Source organism: Dipodomys spectabilis, unplaced genomic scaffold (genome assembly GCF_019054845.1).
Source record: "Dipodomys spectabilis isolate Male_0828 unplaced genomic scaffold, ASM1905484v1 ptg000081l, whole genome shotgun sequence".
NCBI lineage: Eukaryota > Metazoa > Chordata > Mammalia > Rodentia > Heteromyidae > Dipodomys > Dipodomys spectabilis.
The window spans coordinates 9,665,230-9,686,797 of record NW_024870758.1 but is presented as its reverse complement, the minus strand read 5'-3'; the positions used below and the strand labels follow the sequence as shown (position 1 = coordinate 9,686,797).

Below are 21,568 nucleotides of genomic sequence, written 5' to 3'. Positions count from 1 at the left end.
TCCAATAAACCACTAGAAAACCGGAAGTGGTGCTGTGGTAGAGCGCTCGCCTTGAGCTGAAGAGCTGAGGGAACAGCGCCCAGGCCCAGAGTTCAAGCCCTACGACTGACCAAAAAAAAAAAAAAAAAAGAAAAGAAAAGAAACCCTCATGATTAACTACCCTCATCATTTTGGCAATTTACCCACATGTAGATATTTAACTCTTCAAATTGGATTGGATTTTTGTAAAAGCAAGATTTTGCAACCTAGGATCTTCCCAACAGTTAAGCAAATAGCACTTCAGTAAGGACATCATCTTACTTCCTGTGCCCCATTGTGAGCACTGAGCATTGTGACATTGGAACTTTCAAGTCTTCATCTGATATCCCTCATTAAGTCAGGATATCAGTCCTTTAAAACTGTCTTCCTCTCGGCTAGCTCATGCTACTACAATCTTTAAAAACATTGTTACTATATAAAAATATAAAATAATGCTTTAAAATATTAAACACATGGTTCAGTCCTAGCCAACTGCTTTCATTAAAAAAAAAAAAAAGAAAGTCAGCAAAACAAAAACAAACAAAATATCCTAATATGTTTTACCTAACAACTAAATTTAAGAGGTCAGGTGACACTGACCATCATGAGGAGTTCCCTTTACTTACATATACTATCTTAAGCTGACCAGAGACCAAGCTTCATAAATATTATTCCCCAGACTGTTCTGTTGGGCCATATTTAGTTGTGAGATGCCAAAGGAATTAAGTCACGACTTCAAAGCAAAGACTAATGTTCATCAACAAAGAAGAGGAAATCATTAAGGAGATAGGACAAAATTTCCTCCCTCCTAAGCTATTCATCCAGCTGATGTCTATCTTGGTGAATTAATTAACAAAAAGCAGAACTCTTAACTTCCTGATTTTAGAAGCATATTTACAACAGTCCATGGTGTGAAGGGGGTTCAGATTTTCTTCCCAGAGTTTGAGATCACTGGCACTTCAATAAGAAACTTATTTCTCTGTGTTGTTTTCTGGACACAGCTGGTGGTACTTTCAGAGTCTATGTACCAGCTTTCAGAGGTGTTTTGTGAGCGTCTAAGAAAATCCAGGTTATACTCTGGTCATTCTTAGAATTCTTGCCTGTTTGTACCATAGCTGAAAACTCCTGTTGTGTTGTTGAAGGTAGTAGTTCCTTTATTTTAGTTCTTTCATCATTTGTGTAGTTGGAGATATTTCTTATAGATAATTTGCACACTTTGGAATGGCATAAAAATGACCTACTCTTCAAATGTTTGACAATATTAATTTGTAACTATACTAAGAAACTCTTTGAGGCAGATTCTGAAGTATATATAGATATCCTATGTTCCTTTCCTTATTTTGATCTATTTTCCCAAACCAATCTATTTTATGGGTTTTCCAATTATTAGAACAAAGTTGTAAATTCTGATGAATTTTAATCTCTTCCATATCTGATTTACATTTTAAATTCTAGTGAGTTTTGCATTGGTCTTTTAGGTTAGATATTTCAGAGTTGCTTTTTTATTATTCTTAATACACGTTGATTATTTTGGAAGAAATTCTCAGTTCAATGATTTTTTTTGTTTTTCGTATTCTGATTTTTTCTTAATTTTTTTATTACTAATTTAAGACTTTGAAGTACTTGGCTACTTACAATGTTTCTTTTTTTCTCCTTTTCCTTCCTTCCTTTCTACTTTCTTTCCTTTTGGTACCAGTATTGAGGCTTGAGCACAGGGACTAAAATATTTGAGGATGTTTTTGCTCAAGGCTACAGTTCTATTACTTAAGCCACAGTATCTCTCCCAGTGTTTAGTTTATTTATTTATTTATTTATTTTTGTGGGGGGTGGCGATGGTAGCTTATTCTCCACTAAGAGGCTCACAGACTTTCCAGCTGGGGTTGGCTTTAAATCATGATCTTCAGATCTCAGTTTCCAGAGTATCAAGGATTATAGGCATGAGCCTGTAGGACCTAGCTTAAATATTTCTTAAGAACAAAAGTATTTTTCTTTATTTTCCTAATACTGAAAACATTCAATACTATTCATTTGCCTCTTAATATTTCTTGGTTGCATACTATTAAACTTGAAATCATTGAATGTTTACCAAGTGAAAAATAGAAGAGGGTATTACTTGAGTAAGTAATTATTTCATTATTTTGTCTAATTTCTAGCTGTCACTTTAAATTTAACTATACTTTATTCAATTTACAATTTGAATTTAGAATACAAAACTAACTTAATTATATATTTTTTTACTGTATGTGACATATTTAAAAATAGGATGGAGGATCTGTATTTAGGCTGCAAAATTTAATACATATTTATTAACTAGTAATATAAAATATGTGAAATACATTTTTTTAAAAAATCTACTACAACCTTTTCAATCTTAACCCAGGAGTAAATTTTATACTTTAATAAGAAATATTTGTACTTATGCCAATTTCAAAACAAGATCAATTAAGTGAAAAATGAAAATTACTGGTGAGCTTAAAGGTGAGAGTGTTTATAAAAATGGAACTAAAAATAACAAAATTCTAAAGAAATACACAAAACAATCTCAGTAATTTAAAAATCAAATTATATTTTAAGTTTTTGATTTTACTTTTTGACTCACCATCTGTTAAATCAATGGATGCTATAGTTTAATTTTTGTCATTATACATTTACTTCTAAATCAAGTTTTCTTGACATTTATGCTCTTTCCATCTGCCAGTATAGCCTTTAAAATTTTTGGTGGCACACACACACACACACACACACACAGATTTTCTTACATTTTTAAAAGGTGTGGAAAAATCACTATACAATATAATTATTTTTTCATAATGCCAAATAAAATGAAAGGCAAAGAGGGGATTAAAAAATTTGTAAAGCTTTGAAAAAGATGTTTTCTGTTACCATTTACCCTTCAAAACTTAATATATGAATTCTATTCTGTTAATAAATATTAAATTATTCTTAATACATTGAGTGTATTAGTAAAGAAAAATAAAAGATTCATGCTATGTGCTTAAAACTATGCATGGTACAGTGTTTGTATTTTAATTAGTATTGAAATTAATTTGTAAAGATTTATAAAACTTGATTTTCCCATGGGATCTAGGTTCAAATCAGCCTGAAGAAAAGTTAGCCAGACCCTCATCTAAATCAACAAGCAGGGTAGGGTGGTGTTATGCATTTGTAGTTCTGGTTATACATGGAAGTCATAGGTAGAATGACAACCATGGTCCTAATTTGTCTCTGTCATCTAGTAAAAAAAAATGTGAGAGCACAGCTTAAAAATAACTGAAGCAAATAGGGACTGGGTACATAGCTCAAGCGGTAGAATAGCTGCCTCATAAGCATGAGATCCTGAGTTCAAAACCCAGGAATGCCAAAAAAAAATACCACTATTCATAAATGCAACTAAAACATTACTAATATAGAATTGAGAATATTTGGAATCTCTTCTATCCTGGTGGTTGTAACTATTCATGAATAAAGCAAATGCTTGAAATGATATGTAGAATGACTTCTTACAGATTTTAGATTTTTAGAGTTTATTTCATTATTCAGTAACAAAATAAGGGTTCTAGAATTTTAGAGGCTGTTCTGCCTCTGCTCATTCCACAGTTATTGCCAAATTTCATCTGAGTTGATCCACTTGTATCATGTTCATATTAAAACACAGGGGAAAAGTTAACCTCCCTATATTGTAAAATCTTAAGAAGGTATCTATGTAGTTTGTTCAGAGCTGACAGGCTGATTCAGCTGGTTGGGCACAGGGTTCATTCCTCTGTTCTCATTTCGTCTCTCTTCATTTCTGTCTGTTTAGTGAAAGAGCAGAGACTGTAAGTAGATGATAGCGTCACTCCACTGATAGACTTCCAAATAAGCAAGCAAGGAACTTTAGAATGATTTTCCTTTAGGCCATTTTTACAATCAAGTAAAGCACAGTGTGTGTGTGTGTGTGTGTGTGTGTGTGTGTGTGTGTGTATCAGATTTTTATTTTCTCTCAAGGGTCTTTCTAACTTATTAAAAAGGCTAAGGTATGTGTGCATCATTCTGCCTTGATTTATAGCAAAATAGCCCACTAGTGAAAAACCAAAGAAAAATTTCCCAAAGATAACACTAATTCTTAACTTTCTTGATAATCCCTTAGAATACCAGCTGCCTGTACCACTCGAGCATGAATTCTAGGTATCAATTACCAGCAAATAAGAGTTCTTAATGTCACTCAATGACAGTGATTACAAAGGAAGTGTTCTGGGACATTCTTTGCACACAACCTTGAAAGGATAAATTCACTTCCTCTTGTTTGTTCCCTATCAAAATCTTGATAACTAAGTTATTTTTTCTTAAATCTTGAATGATATTGAACTTTGCAATGTCATTGCTGAAGCTTAACTCTCTAAATATAAGTATCCAAGTTATGAATTTACACTGGGCGTTTTTCTTTCTTAGGAAACGAGGCATGTGCACTAAAACGTATGGTCTATCAGATTCAGCATGGAGAGTATTTCTAGAAACAAAGAAATTAACTCTTATCTTCAGCATCTTTTTTCTGTTTGGGTAGATTTGTTTTCATGCAGCAAGCTAATATGATATATTTATGTTGTACATTATGTTAATTGTGCATTAGGACCTTTGTTGAGGAAAATGAGTAAGGACAGACACAATTCAGTTCAGGGTTTATAGACTACAGTAAGATACTTAATGAAAATGTTTCCCATTCACAAAAATGTTAAAAGGTATTTTTGAAAATAGGTCAATTTTTAGACTTTTAACCATTCATTTTTAAGATAACCCTTTCTACAGAAGTGGTGCTGTAGCTCATGCGATAGAGCGCTCGCCTTTAGCTGAAGAGCACAGGCACAGTGCCCAGGCCCAGAGTTCAAACCCCACGACCGACAAAAAAAAAAAAGAACAGTTTAAGATAACCCTTTCTTGACTTTCTTGACTGAATTAGGAATACTTTTCAAAATTCTAAAGGAGAAAATAAAATATTGGCACTATTGCTATACTTAACATTTATTGTGCTAAATGCTGCATCAATGCTATATTACTTATTCTACTTTGTGCTTCCCAGCAGTTCTGCAAGGTATGTCATATTCTTATTGACACTTTGAAGATGGTAAAATAGGATGATGTAGCTGGCTCAAACTGGAGAGGAGGTAAGTTGCAAGAACCACTGGCCTCATTTCCTATGCCAGAAGTCTCTGAGAACCATGGCTGTGGTCACAAACTATGAAATAAGACAGCACAGTTGTGGTTGCAAACTATGAATTGAGACTGCTTGGTTTTGAGCTCAAATCGGCTGCTTCTTAGCCATGTGATTTTGGCTACATGAATTAAATCTTCATCGTTCCTAATTACCAAATAGATACGAGAGTGATAATAATAAGATAGTTTTCCCTTGTAGTACAATTGTCAGGATTCATTGAGAAAGTACATTAAAGTCCTTAGAATCTGGTAAAGATTTGCAAACCCTACCTGTTTCTGCACCGTACTTGTGCGATGGAGAACACATGATAGTGTCCTCCTGACTGAAATGTTCACAAATTTGACATGGTGATAGTCTTTGCATGAAAGTCAAATGGTTCCAATCATGCCTCAACGTCCTGTGATGGGAAAAACTTAGGCTCATTCCAAATTTTACTCTTGTCACCCCGAAATATTTTTTCGGATTTATTAAGATAAATTGTAGAATGAAAAAAGATTCAGCACACCGCGAGGGTGAGAGCTCTGACGGCATTAATTACTGGCTTTTGTCTCTCTGTCCCATGGTCCAATGAGCCCACTTATTTCAAATTGCTGAGCATCGAAAAAAAAATTCAGTGTGGTCACAGCCTCCTACAAGGGTGCATCTCAGCACACAGATTGTTACAATGCATCTTTTACATACTTATCCTTAAACTGTTTATCTGGCACATCGACAGGCAACTGGTGGAACAAATAGGAATCCTAGGAAACACATTCATTTTTAAAGTGTTAATGCGCCCAATCCAAGAGCCAGTAATGTGCTTCCATCCGTTAAGCTCCCCTTTAATGTTTCTGATTGGAGGGCCATAATTTAAATGAAATGCATTATCCAACCTGGAAGGTACTCCACATCCTAAATATTTAATTGATTTCTCCATCAGGAGAAGATGAGCCTACACAAAAGCAGATTCTATCTATATCTAAATGTCTGATTAATAGTGTCTCCAATTTGGAGTAATTTAGGAGTTTACATCTTATAAAATGACTATTTCGTCTACATTCTTCCCCAAGTATCAAGAGGCTTGTGCCTGGATAAATTGCAAAGAGCAGACAACCCTCTGTGTATAATGAAAACTCAGAGTCAGCATCATCAGCCATGCACCCTATCACTGAAGATCTCATCTGAATATTTTTCAGCAGCGGCTTCACATTCAATGTCAGTGGAAATAGCAAAGGAGGGAAGTTGTAATTGTTGTATCTCCCTATTAAAAAGTTTAACAAGTCAAGTTCCTTCCTGCTGATTTTTAACTTAGTTGAATCTGAGCTAACTGAGTGAGGAAGATAAATCAAGCTATGTGCAGATTTTTCTAACGGTGCAAAGTTTGGCACCCTAAGGACTGTGGAAACGTCTATTACTCCACTTGTAAAGAGGACAAGTGGAACAAGACTGTGGGTGGTAGGATCCATATGAGCGATTTATTACCTCTGAATTCACTTAGTCATTTCCGGATAAGCACTTAATTGCCAAAAGTTTATGGTCATTTTTAGTTTAAGAAGAGAACAGGATACATCTTAACAGTCAGACAGATACATTAACTTCAGAAATCAATGTTGCTTTATTTTCTTTCTGAGTTTACTAGAATATTTGAGTTTATAAATGTGAAAGAAACACTAAAGCTTTATCTACCTCTATCTACTTCCCATTTTGTGAAATCTTTCCACATCTATTTTCTTGTAGAAAATAAGAGGGGGTCTGCTCTACTCTTGAGGTGTGTTGGGATTTAAAGTCTGATGATAAATAAAATTTAAAAATTGGCAGCAACTCACATAGATGGTTTTTAGTGTTTAATTTGCGTTTTCTGTGGCAGATTTTCCTCAGTCTTCTTGAAGAGCTACTTTGTGGACAGCTTAATTTTTGTTCAAATACAAATTAGAATCAATTTTCTGGGGAGAAATAATCAGCATAGCTCCTGTACTCCACAACAAAGAAATTACATTTGTAGACATATTCTAGAAATTTAAATCCCTCAATACTCTTTTGAGCAAGTCCAAGGAGATTTGAAGACTGACATTTTGTACTTTGCTATTCCCGAGAGGCAAATGTATGATCATCTTTACTTAGGCTTGTTCCTGTCCCTGCTGAATTAATATGCATTTTCGTTAACTAATCTTGAAACAACAGGAATAAAGTTTATCCAGGTCTTTTATACCTCAGAGAACAAAACAAATACTACAAATCTTTAGAGAGAAAGGATATACAAAAGGGCTTGAGGTGAATATTTCAAAGCAAATACTCTTTAAATGATGTGCAAATTATTTCAGCTCTTGAGCATGATTTATGAAAGGGGATTAGCCCACTGAAATAAGAACCTAGTTTAAACTGTTGGGTTTCAAAGTCAAAGATGAGAGGAAGTTGTTCCAAGAAAAGGAAGGAGGAAAAAAATATTAGAGTACTGATTTGTTTTAGCTTTCTCCCTGAACTGATTTACCTTAACTTGTTCACAAATTGGTATTCCTAGTTGCAGTTAAATATGTTACACTTCTCTTTGAATTTTCTGGGAATTTAAGAGTCTGATTTTAAAAAGAGGATGCTTGAATTTATACTGAAGTAACAACATCTTTACATTAATAAACACAATCACAAATTGTGTTAAAGATTTAAAACAAAAATAATTTAAAGCTCGAAAGGAAAACTTCTAAGAGCTTTGAGAAAACACATTTTCGAATTCAAAAATCTATAAAGCACAGCATAATACATCCTCATATTCCAACATGCTCTTCAAATAATAGTTGGAAGTCACTTATTAGGACTTATGAAAAAGACTGCCTTAATGTAATTGTAACAATTACTAAGAGTTTACATTTTATGATGCCTTAATGACCTGCCATTCTGGAAGGTAAAGAAAACTTCAATGATCTCATTCACACGTGATTAATATCTAAGGCTTCTTCTCTGAAATTCAGGATTTTGTTCAATAAAAATGAGTTAAAATTTTTCTTTGGGTTCTCAGTCAAACCTTTCTATGGAAATCAGCTATGCCCAATTTGAAACAAACAAAACAAACATGGAATCACAATAACAAAATCAGGTACAGACTAGCATAAAAAAAAAGATTAATTTTTTCTTAGGTAGTCTTTCCTGGAGTAATGAAGCTAAATCAGTGAGTCCAGCCTCTACTAAAAATTTAAGAAAATGCTTTCAACCTATCTCATTACTGTCCAAAGAAAACATTCAGGAAAAAATATACTAGAAGATACTTATTGTAAAAAGGATTACCATTTGCTTTTTTCAGCTCCCATTTCTGGGATTTATTTTAAAAGTTAGACCTGAGAAGATGATGTTTTATTTCAGTAATAATTATTTTCGGTGTTTCCCAGTGAGTGGAATCTCAACTATTCGAATGCATAATCAGACTATATTTTGTATTTACTCTTTTTTTTTGAGACCTTGATTGTGAGACTACTTATATTTCCTTTGCAATTTTTCAAAACAACTTGACTGAAGTGCAGTCTGGTGGGCTTTGATTGTTTTAGCAGGCACTGCAGATAAGCGAAGTCCATAAATAAAGCAGCTAAGCTATGGCTCCTCCAGAATTATAACATCTAACCTGAAAGGCCTATGGGAAACAGACTCCAGTATGCAAGAACATCATAAAAATCAAGTCACTTTTGCACTCAAATACTAATTTTTATGCCTTTGGAGAAACAAAGTCACCCATGACAACAACAAAGTCTACACGTGAGATTATACATTCCCAGAAAAGGAGTCACATGGAAGATGAACGCTAAACAGAATTTCAAAAGGATTTGCACCTCAGTATACCCAAAGAATTAGTGGACTATTTCCAGGGAATTGGTTGCAGCTTTGGTTTACTGTCTGTTTGTTTTAGTGGGTGTAGTTGTATTTTTTTTGTGGGTGTAGTTTTATTCTTAGAATGATTTTTTTTGTGTTATTGTTTTGGGACAGATTATAGCGAACAGCAATATTGGCACAATGCTATTGGCAAGAAGGATGAACTTTTCACATGGCTAGTTCAGAGTTCAAGAGATGGGCATGGTATACACAAAGGTTATATGAGAAGTATTAGCCTCAATTCTGTATGAGTCTGCCTGTATTCTTGATTTGACAGGGATTTCTGAGGTTAAGTAGATTGTCATGGAATGGCTAACATGATAAGGCTATGCAGGTTTATTTTGAGCAAAGGGAGACTAGACAGCACTTCTGTATATGTAGGACTTGTCAAGTCCCCAAAGTCACTCTGGCTATGGGCTTTCCAAAAATCTATTCAGAGAAATATTTTTTGTGATGTAGAAATGTGTTTCTCAAAATGTGCATGTCTGAATTACCTATTACAATGCTGATTACATTCAGTTTGGTGTTGGTGGGTTTGAGAGTCCACAATTTTGTAACAAGCTTCCAGCTAATATGGTTGTTGCTAGTCAATGGAACAAAAAAAAAAACCTATCAATATCAATGTCAATTTCTCCTTCCTCATTCACAATGCCTAGTTTGAGCTGGGAATATGTTTCCTCAACTGCTGTAGTGTTTTCCTAACTGTTTTCCTTATCTCTATTATTTCTTTCTCTGTACTATTTTTACTTTTGTTATTTTCCATATTTTCTTTACATACTTATTGTAAAATAAGTCTCTCTTGTCTGCATGGTATTTCTTTACTAAGCTCCCGTAACTTTCCTTGAAACATCCACTAAAGGTCACTGATACTTTCTGATATGACCTCCCAATGCTATCTATATTGAAGTTCACTAATTAGTGATGGGTCTTCAAATATTTTCTGCTCTTTTACCCTTTGTTTCCTATCCTAATACCTATCTTTAATTGTTCTTCTGGCATTCTTTCTTCTACGTTTGTAAATCTTCCACAGTTTCACAGCAGTATTAGATTCCAGAAACTTTTTATTCCTCTCTAACAGCTGCCTTCTCATCACTGGAAAGCTTCTTCTAATCCTTAATTTTGTGTGTAGGGATCATGTCCAAATTCATTACCTGAACTCAAATCTTTTTTTAAAATTGTTATTGTAAAGGTGATGTACAGAGGGGTTACAGTTACATAAGTCAGGTAATGACTACATTTCTGTTTGAACAGCATCACTTCTGCCCTCTATTTCTCTCAGTTTTTCTCTCCAGACCCCTGGCCACAAGCTTATAATTAATTTTCAAGATAGTCTAGTAAGGATCACTGCTGCATTTGTTCACCTTTCGTCCCACCATTTCTATGTTCTCTCTTACCCTTCTCAAAACAGATAAGCTTACATATAAAAGGTACATAAATAAAAAACAGCAGCAAAGGAGAAAAAAAAAAACAAAGAAGCAAATATTTAAAAAAAACAACAAAAAACTTATTGGGGCTGGGAAGGTGGCTCAGTGGTAGAGTGCTTGCTTTGCATGCCTGAGGCCCTGGGTTTGATTCCTCAGCACCAAAATAAGCAAACAGAAAAAAGCCAGAAGTGGCGCTGTGGCTCAAGTGATAAAGCGCTAGCCTTGAGCTGAAGAGCTGAGGGACAGCGCCCAGGCCTCCAGAGTTCAGGCCCCACAACTGGACCCCCTCCCTCCCCCCGCCCCACAAAAAAAAAAAAAAAAAAAAAAACTTCTTATTTCTACTTCTTGGATTTCATTTATTTTTTTCTGGCATTTCTTTTTTTTGTACTTTTTGATTGTTGTTGTACAGAGGTTACAGTTACATGAGCAAGGTAATGAGTACATTTCTTATTGAGCATTGTTGCCTCCTCCTTTGTTTTCCCTCTACCATCTCTTCCTTCTCACCTCAACAACCACACTCCCCCCCCCCACTCCCTACCCCCACCTAAATTGTAAAGTTCATTTTCAACATAGTGTTTTGTACATCTCATTGTTGGAATCCATTTTAATCAACATCATTTTATATGCCTTTATAACCCTCTCCTCCTTTGGTCCCATTGTGTGAATGTCTACAGTCCTGTAAATTTATCATGTCCACATGTATTTTTTGTCTTTTACCATTCAGTTTGTTTACTTATAGATTTATCGACACATTCTAGTTAGAGAAAATGAGGAAAACCATGCAACCTATGCTTCTTTGCATCTGGCTTATTTTGCTTAATAAAATTTTTCCAATTTCCACTTCCTTACAAATGGTACAATATAATAGCATATATTATATTTATATACCTCATTTTTCTTGATCTATTCATTTGCTGAGGGACATCTGGGTTGATTCCATATCTTGGCTATGGTAAACAATTTTTCAATGAACATGGTTGTGCTGACAGCTTTAGTATGGCTTGTTCATGGCCATTGAGTCATAAAGAAGCTCTATGTTTAGTTTTTTGAGGGACTTCCATACTGGTTTTCAGACTGGTTGAATAAACTTACATTCCCACAAACAGTCTGAACTCCAGTCTTTTTCTCAGGGACTAAACTAACTTATCACCAAGTGTTTGACTCAAGCTTCTTTCATTTACTAATGTGTAAAATTTATAATGGTTTTTTCATGGTTTTTGTTTTACTCATTTTCTTTCAGACTTTTTACATAGAAACTACTGTGTCCTAAACTGTGCTCTGTGTCCTGTGGATGGGGAGGGCTCATCTTCAGAAGGTTATCATTTATACCCTCTAGAAACTCAGTCTGATGGAATAGGATGATCCTGGTATAAGCAAATGACTGAAGCTTGGGATGGCTAGGATTATTTCTACCTGATAGCACAGAAAACATGTTGAGCTTCCAGGAATTTTTTTCAGTCTATCAATGAAATGTAGTTGTGGAGATAAGACCTACTATCTTTCTGTTCCTTCCTTAGAAGGGTCACCATATCCATACATTTAAGGTTTTGGTTAGTATAATCCATTCTTTTATCAAGAAATGCTTTATGATGTTAGTTTGATTCTAATAGATCACATTGTTTCCTGTGGGAAAAAGTCAAGTAGAGAACTGACACCCAACTCTCCCTTCTATGTATTTAAAATATTGACATTAAATAAAATTTCCCTTCCTTTACAGTTAAATTACTTACCGTCTGTCAAATTTTTTCCATTGTTTTGTTTTATTATGTTATACAGAAATGAAAAACACAATTGACACTTGATAGTTTATTTTCTAAACACCGTTGTGATATCAAGCTCACATTCAGGAATGACATTGCTCTAAAAAGCCCTTTAGGAAAGCAAATGTAAAAGTATGTAAAGATATAAGATTCTCTGAGCCAAATGAAACAGAAAAAATATTAAAAAATCAAGCACTTAGCAAGTTTTGAATTAATTTATTCTGTGTTTTTTTTTTTATAGTAAGAGTACATTCTTGTTATATTTCTAAAGATAGAAACTGGTGGATTTATAGTAGACCAAAATTATGATTATTTCACTCAAGGTTAACTCATGGATATCATTGTCTCCAATTATATATCACAATATATAATCTACAAAGTTCTTGAGTATATTTAAGTACACCATATACATCATCCTGAGATCTAATAAAATGCGTTTTTCAATATTGTACCATGCTAGATTTTTTGGGTTTTTTTTGTTTTGTTTTTGGTCCGGTTGTGGGGCTTGAACTCTGGGCCTGAGCACTGTCCCTCAGCTCTTCAGCGCAAGGCTAGTGCCCTACCACTTGAGCCACAGCGCCACTTCCGGCTTTTTTCTTATGTGGTGCTGAGGAATCGAACCCAGGGCCTCAGGCATGCAAGGCAAGCGCTCTACCACTGAGCCACCTTCCCAGCCCCCATGCTAGATTTTTGAAAGTAAGTTGGCTCTTAGAGAAAATTTTTGTGTCTTTTAAAAATTATCAAAACTATTATTATTTTTATATATCACCAGGCTTATGTTTATTTTATGTTTTCAATAGAGTCTTGAAAGGTCCAAGTTAGAGCAAAAAAAAAAAGCAGCTTCAAGAATAAAGCTTTTAAAAATTATCAAAACTATTATTATTTTTATATATCACCAGGCTTATTTTTATTTTATGTTTTCAATAGAGTCTTGAAAGATCCAAGTTAGAGCAAAAAGAAAAAAAAAACAGCTTCAAGAATGAATATGAGCCTTAGTTATTTAAAATTTAAGAAGATATTAGAATAGATAATTGTAATATTGGTAGATGTGGCCGGAGCTAAACCATAAAGGATGTTATTTCAGTTGCAAGGAAACCTGATTACAACCAAAAGTCTGCCTCCATAATGATGTATATTAGGAATTATAAACCCTATTTCCTTGAAATGCAAATTTTAAGTAATAGAGTGACAATTAAAAAATGTAAGGAGACACAGGTGGGGAAAAGCATTCTATATAGGAATATTAGCTATACTAAAAACATCAAAAACAAGATGAGGAAGAGAAAAAAATGGAGAAATTTTCTTATATTTTGACTTCAGTTTGGGATTTTGGAGTATATTCTATCTTGTAGGAAAATCTCAATCCTCTAACTTGTATTTGGTGATGACATCTACTATTTTGTCTCTATTTTAAGGCAATTAATTTTATCTATAAATAGGATGTATTTATTTACATTAGTGAAATTAGATAGCAGGAATATTTGCCTTCAAATGTTATTTAAATAGTCAAATAAATATGTATTGGCAAACTGATTTATTTTTCCTATGTCATCCAGAACCATTTCTTAAAGGAAGCTTACTATTGTAATGTTATATGGATCACACATCACTGAACTTTGATGGTAGTATATGGAAGTTTAGATTTATCTCTTGCTTTTAGAGAAAGCATTACCTGATTTTAATTAAGGATATGAGCCTAACTGTAAGTAACAGTAAAAATTTTACTTTCTAATAATGTATCAAAGACTCTAGGTAATTTTATTTTATATTCTACTTATAATTGTACATTTTTCTAAACATACTATTAGACCTATTGGGACATCCAAATAAATTTACTGAAAGCAAATTACCATGTTTTGAAATTATGAATGAAGTTAGTATAAGTTCTTACATTACACAACAAAAACAGAGAGTGGCCCAAACACATCTTGCACATAAACAGAAATGATTATTTATAATTAAAATAATGTTTTTTCTCAGGTCAGGATTTATGGTAAGAAAGCCTCAAATGATATGTTCAGCCAAGGTTCTTTGAATAGCAATGAATTATATACTAACTTTTAAAGATATTATTAATAAATTCATTTTGTAAAGTTATGGAATAAGCAGGAAGAAAATTTTAGAGGAGATTAAATGGATATTTTTCTTTTATTTTTAGTCACTGGAGTGTATTAATGGTAAGGAAATATTGCTGGAGACTTAGAGCTGGGAGCCCTCTGGATTTAGCCTATTATTGAAAGAAAGATGCCACTTGACCTAATGAAATCAGAAATTGATTAAATGCAGTTCATCTAAGGGGAAATACAGTCAGGGTGTTACTGCTGAGGTCAGGAAGAAGATGGGGTGATCTAGTGCTAGAGTGGTGATAGGGTTAGAAAGACTTTCAGAATAGCTGATTCTACAAGATGCATGGCCATGGGCACCCACAGGTCAGAGGGCAAGATCAGCTCCTTAGATGGGAAGGAAGAGATTAATCAGAACATTCTTTGCTCAGCTCATAACTAAGTCCTCTTATCAAATGATTCATAGAGAACTGAATGTGTTGGAGAAACTACAATCTGTAGGTCTCAGGAAAGTGAAGATTAATGATAACTATCTTGAGAACAAATGCCAGAATGATAGCTAGAGTCATACAGCTAGAGGCTAGCCCAGGTAAATTTGGATAACAGGTAAATTTGGATGACTTATTATCAACCTTGTATCTACTCTTTAATACACCAATTATTTTAATTCTGACACTCATTAAAATGCCTTAAAATTTTTTATTTGTTTTTTTTTTTTTTTTTTACCAACTGGAATATTTTCAAGTACAAAACTCAGCCTGTGGAAATGGCTGAATGGAGAATTGATATATTTCTATGTCTGTTTGCTGATCCTGGGGCTCAAACTCAGAGCCTGGGTTCTGTCCTTGATCTTTTGTTCAAGGCTAGCACTCTACCACTTGTGCCACTGATCCACTTATGGTTTCCTTCTCCCTCTCTTCCTTTCTTTCCTTCTTTTCCTCCCTCCTTCCCTCCCTCTCTTCCTTCCTTCCTTCCTTCCATAGTTTATTGGAAATAAGAATCTCACAGAGTTTCTTGCCCTCAATGGCTAAAAGCCAAGATACTCAGATCTCAGTCTCCTGGAGTAGCTAAGATTACATGCATGAGCCATAGGCACCTGGCTTTGGAATTGACATTCATTAGATATTGTCTATCATCCAACTATAGTTTAAAATTATTTTCACAATTTAGTACAATGGTTTATATTTCTTTTTTTAAATTTTATTTTATTGTAAAGATGCTGTGCAAAGGGGTTAGAGTTACATGAGTAAAGTAATGAGTCTATTTCTTGTCAAGCATTGTTACCCCTTCCCTTGTTGTTCTCCCACTATCCCTTATCTCCCTCAACTCTCTCAGTCCTCCTCCCCTCCAAAGTGGTAAAGTTCATTTCCAATATACTGTCTTGTGGGTATCATTGTTGCAATAGGTCTAAACTTTTTCTTTCTATCAAGATAGGGGCCCCATTTTATTCTATGCAAATATTATGAGTCTTGTCGTTTTCAGGTAAGAAGTTTTCTGTTTCTTCCTAACTTCATAAAATTTACTTGTGCAACTTTAATATTGTTTTCTTTTAGCAGATGGCTTATTCATCTTATTATTTTCATTCATTGGCAGGATTAGGCTGTTTTATACAAAATTCTTAATAAGAAGGAATTTTAAAATATATATTTATGAGTCTCCAGGACAGGCTTCACAGTATGTGTTTTAAACAATTGCTAATTACATGTTTATCCAAGAAACTTGCATGACTTTTCCATTTTGGATTATAATAAACATCTTACAAGTTTTCTTAATTGCATAGTTACCAGAAAGATCACAATGGTCATAAGAAAAAAATATGTTGGTTTTGGGGGAAAAGTAGAAAACAATGAGCTAGCAATGCTTTATTTAAAAGGTCTTAATGTAAGTCACATTCAGAAAATTGGATCTTTCTTTAAAAGTTTTCAAGCTGCTTCTACAAAGTATGTATTTATTTTATTGAATTATGCACATAGCCAATACCTAACTTTGTTGCGTTTTCTGTTTTAAGAAACTTTCAAATATACAGAAAAGATGAAACAATGGTATCATTGACTATAATGGGCTCACTTTTCTTTACATCATCTAGAATTATAAAATCTTAGTATTTGCGTTAATGTCAGGCTTAATATCTTATTCCACACATTTCTTACAAAGAACATCTGTCTTGCTGAACACTTAACTTTCCTACTCATGATGCAAAAATCAACTTATACAGCCTTCCATCAACATCCTCTTCCATACAGATTTCTTCTGGATCTTAGGTTCTATATTTTCTCCCTGTCACTACTGGAGCTTTTCAGGACATAGGACCCTATTGGCCAAATCTGTTCAGAGACTTAATTGTTTGGTAGAATTCTTCATGCGGGAGTAAGGAGGCAGGAAGTAAGAAATCATAGGGAAATGAGTCTGAAGTTCTCAGGGTCAGAGTGACAGCAACCCCAGAGTCAGTTATTTCCTAGATAAAAATAATCTGTGACTGCAGAAGGTTCAAGGTACATGGTTTTGTTGTGAAATATATCAATGTGCCTTACATTTGGCGCTTGAAAACTTAGTTTAATTCCAATTGTGGCTGATGAGTGTTATGATTATTTAGATTAATACAGGAAAATTTCTACCTCCTCTATCAGATATGTTTTCACTTCACATGATTTTAATTACTCCACTGGCAAAAATTTAAAAAATAATGCTAAATTTCTAGAGCTCTTTCATTTTCATCTTTCTGTATCAATTGATGTTTTCATAGCTATCTATATCCCTGATACCTTCTCATGCCATAAAAAAGATATAAAACTGAGAAATTCATATCTAAATACTTCCATGAATGCATCTAAAATACATTATAATAATTTAATCGAAAATATCTAAAGAGAAATTCATTTTTTATCCATGTTACAGTTTCGCAATCTGATAGGCAGGAGATATACTACTACTACCACTACCACTACTATTATTACTACTGAAATATTATTATCTAAATGACTTTTTTAAACTCAAAGTAAAAATAAAGAAGTTAAGAATTTTATTTGCGCACTTTCAGGTTACATTTGTAGTAAAAATAAACAAACAAACAATAGGAGATAAACGAGGACTTTCTCTTAAGGAACAGTGAAATAGTCAGGTGCCGAATCTTCTCCATCAGCTAGAGATTCTTAATGGCACGCTCCTCTGCTGGACATGAAAGAATCAAGACTATCTCTTGGCTCCAGTGACTTGGTCCTAGAGTGATGCTCTGAAGAATACCCTGGCTGCCATTTTCACTTGGGAAGGTGCCAGGGGAAAGACCAGCTGCTCAGATTTAGACTTTTGCGTCTATGAGTACCATATTCTGGCTCCTTTCCCCTCTCCTCTGTACAGTGGAGAGTAGGATATCAAGTATGTATGCCCTGCTCTTGCTTTCCATGACACATAACCCTTGGCTTGAGCCCTTTCTGTTGCCATCTGCTTGGGGACATCGAGGATAATAAAAGAGATCCTATTTATTGAGTGCCTGCTGTGGGCTAAGTATTTACATGTCTAATTTCAAATTCTTACACAATCCTGAAAGAATGTTATCAGAACCATTTTTTTTTAGATACAGAAAACAACGTTTAAAAAAGGATCACAATATGTCTGAAGATATCTGATGCAGGGTTTGTATTTGGACTTTTCCTCTTTTCCATCAGTGGCCAATCCTTCTTTTTCTTGGACAAAGATGCTAGCATCATCTTTGACTGACTCTCTACTTTCCACAGCAGCCCTCCCTGGAGAGCTGATCCTCGCTCATCCCAGGCTGTTGTCCTGAATTTCCCACAGTGATTTGGCCCTTACATTGAATTTTCTGGCTTCTTGTCTGTTAGACTCAAGTGATATTCCTAAAATATCTGATTAGTACTTAATAGCGTTGGCAGGTTAGAATCATATTTTAAAAAGGAAAGTATATTTTAATACAATTTTCTGAATCCATTCATTGAGAGAACATATTTTTCCCATGTTATGTAGATGAACTGGACAAAGAAATGACCACCTGTTTGTTGCTAATGATGTTCACATGCCTTTTTAAAAAAAGTATTTCTGGCTTTGTCTGACTACAATTTTGGCGACAAAACTCGTGGGAACATCAAGGGCACAGGAAGCCAAAGACAGCAAACTGACAGTAAAGTTTTGTGCTTAGACTACTAATAAGAAAGAGTATACTGTGAATCTATGATTTCACATAATTATTTAATCTCCAAGGGTGACATAAACCAAATGCATATGTTAAGAAACCTAAATTTTGGTGTTCAAATCTAGGACCAAGATCAGTGGGGTTTCACACATCATATTTCTTACTTGAAAAATTTATATTAAAAACATCAAAGATAAAATATGCCATCACTATTTCCAACACATGGTCTAATTTGATATTGTGTGGGTGAGTCAATCATTATGACTTGCAAATGAAAATGAATGCATACATACTGATTAACTTTAGTTCAAAGTAATGCGTAGGCAACCTGTCCTAGGTTACAGAAATTGTACCAGCCCTAAAGAAGCTTTGGACCTATCTATATCCAATAAAGTAAGGGGAAAAAAACCCATTTTCTAGAATTAGGACTAGGATTAAAGTTTAAATGACCCTTGGATTGTTAATAGTAAAATTAGAGCAAAAGGAGATCTGGTCATAATTCTTGCTAATAGTTGAGGTTTTGATTTAATCTTGTTGATTTGGATGAATTTTATTTTTACTTTTAGATATGTTCATTTGTATCCATACTAAAGGATGAAATAGACATTATATTTTACTTGTTCCTTTCACTATAGTGTAATGGAACTAAAGGAATACTAAAATAGTGAGATGATGAATCTTCTCCATCAGCTAGAGCTTCTTAGTGTCATGTTCCTTTTCTGGGTATAAAAGAATCAAGACTATCACCTGCTAGTTGTTCCTTACTTCATTCTGATGGTGTTCACAAGAATACTCTGGTTTCCATTTTCTCCTAGGAAGGTACTAGAGAAGATTCCAGATGCTCATATTTAGGCTTTTGTAACTATGAATCCTGTATACAATTCTGACTCTAGTGTTTGAAACATTTCTCCATGTCTTGTCTCAATTCTATGTCTCAATTTCCTCATGTAAATATTATTCAGTAATAATTCTGATTTCATAGGATTCATAGGAATATTAAATGAGTTAACATAAAATAAGAACTAATAACATGTAAAATGGGTGTACAAATTTCAAAGTAACAAATGAATATAAAGACATTATACAAGTAGGAATCTTTCAAAAAGATATGATAAAACATGTAACTTTTCATTTGTCAAGTTTAACTGAGTTTAAGCTCTAAGTAAATAAATACTTGCATTTTCAGTGTAAAAATATAAGTTGTAAAGAAAAGCACAGTGTATCCTGTCCATAGATTATTTTTTCCTAAAACTTTTAAATTGGGTCCTGTGTCTTAAATGTATTAAATTCTGATGCAATTTCTGCACCTGTGGCTTCTAATAATTTATCTCTGGAAGATATACATAGATTCCTTCATTCTCCTCATATATGTGTGAGTGCTTACATGAATGTAGGTGTGTACATATGTAGCTTTTCCTAATGAACACATATATGGCTATGCATTATGTATAATTATCTAATGTGTTGATTTATATACATATACATGTATTTATATCCATTTAGCATCTCTTTTCAATTTTTAAGACTTTTGAAAATTGGTTTAAACTGATTGATCTGAGTTACCAAGAAAAATCAGGCTGGTAAAAGTTTTTAAAAGGTACTGAAGATCAGTAGGTAAGGGAGCTACATTCTTTTTAATTCAAATTTGGTTGTTTTCCAGTAGTAGAACTAGATATGACCTTGGAAAATATCAACTTCACATCTCACATTTTCTATAAACCCCTCAAATGTGCTATATCTTTTTGATGGTCTGAATGTGTGGAAAGTACCATAGACTATTGAGTTAGTTGGGACAACTGCTATGGTCACTCATATTGGAGAGGTTTGCCATTTCCCACTCTCAATATCAACCACCATGTTGAACTCCTTGCCTATTACTCTGAGATTCAGAGAATTTTCTTGTAAGCAGAGTCCATGACCTTGGAACAATTATTTTCTCAAACAGCATTACCAGCAACAATGCAAGCAAAGTGCCCAGACTGCCCTCCAGTGCACAAATCCCTGCACAGGAAATGGCTACGAATCTTCTATGAATAGTCTAACTTTGGCTTAAATCTCATTTCAATGCATTTATATTTTATAAACATTGCATTTAGATGGAGTTAAAAAAAGCAAGCCAAAGAAACTACTCACTTAAAGACTTTCGGTGCTCTGGTTTCTGTTCTTTGCTATCACCATCATAGTGACTTAGCAATTCAGTACTGGAAGATCTCTGGATTTTGAATAATTCCAGCTTTCTTAATGGATAACTTGGATCCTTTGGCTGTAAGTAACAAAGATTTAGAGTAGACAGTTTTACTAGGAATAAAGTGTTTACTAACTACTTTTGAATCCTATTTTGATGTTTGAAATAAAATAATTACTTGGGGTAGGGACTCTATGCTAAGTTCCATGCTCGGATTTAATACTAGATCTTATATGCAATATGGTACTAACAAAATGATGTGCCTTATTCCAAGTAACTCTACAAGCATTAACTTTGTTACTCTTCATAGGGATCTTTTCGTATACGTAATATTATTATTGCTGAAAACTGAAGCAGAAAGGGGAAAGTACTTTTTCCAAGGCCACGCAGATAGCAAATGATAGAATGAGTATTCAGACACAGGAAGCCTGGCCCCGGCATCTACACAGAAAGAAAACAATCTGTGTGCTTGTTTTCTAATTGACGAAAAGGAAAATTAATTAATTTTATTTTTTTAAACTTTGGTCCTAAATTAATATAGTGGAAAACGTTAACTAAATATCAGAAAGTTGCACAGAAGATGTATTTTCCTGTTATTTTTCCTGTACTTCCGGGAATGTTTTTCCTAGATTTTACAAATATTAGTGGGCTAAAATTAGAGTCAGTACATAATAAGTAGTTTTAAATAATTTGACTTAAAAACATCCTGCAGAAGTTCAAGATATGTAATTTTTATGAGACGCGTAATCTAGCATAGCTGGAGGAATAATAAAAATCAATACTGAAGATTATTATTTAACAGTGTTATCACAAGGAGTACGGTCTTAAATACACTGATATTTATTTTCAAGACTATGTATTAGAAGATTGAAGAAACTGAAAATGTGAAAATCCAGTAGCTATCAAGCACTTCTATGCTCTTTATATCCTTCAGAAAATAAATATCTGAATGAAT

The 21,568-nt window shown here is 33.9% G+C and overlaps 1 protein-coding gene across 3 annotated transcripts in view; it reads right to left on the bottom strand.

Annotated features, from left to right (window-relative positions):
• The window catches only part of Arhgap15 (Rho GTPase activating protein 15), a 655,060-nt gene that overhangs the window by 313,287 nt on the left and 320,205 nt on the right, over positions 1–21,568 (bottom strand). For all 3 annotated transcript variants that reach the window (XM_042683470.1, XM_042683473.1, XM_042683471.1), the window contains exon 8: positions 20,562–20,691. In XM_042683470.1, coding sequence (XP_042539404.1) covers positions 20,562–20,691 — 130 coding nt within the window. The remainder of the gene's footprint in view (positions 1–20,561; positions 20,692–21,568) is intronic.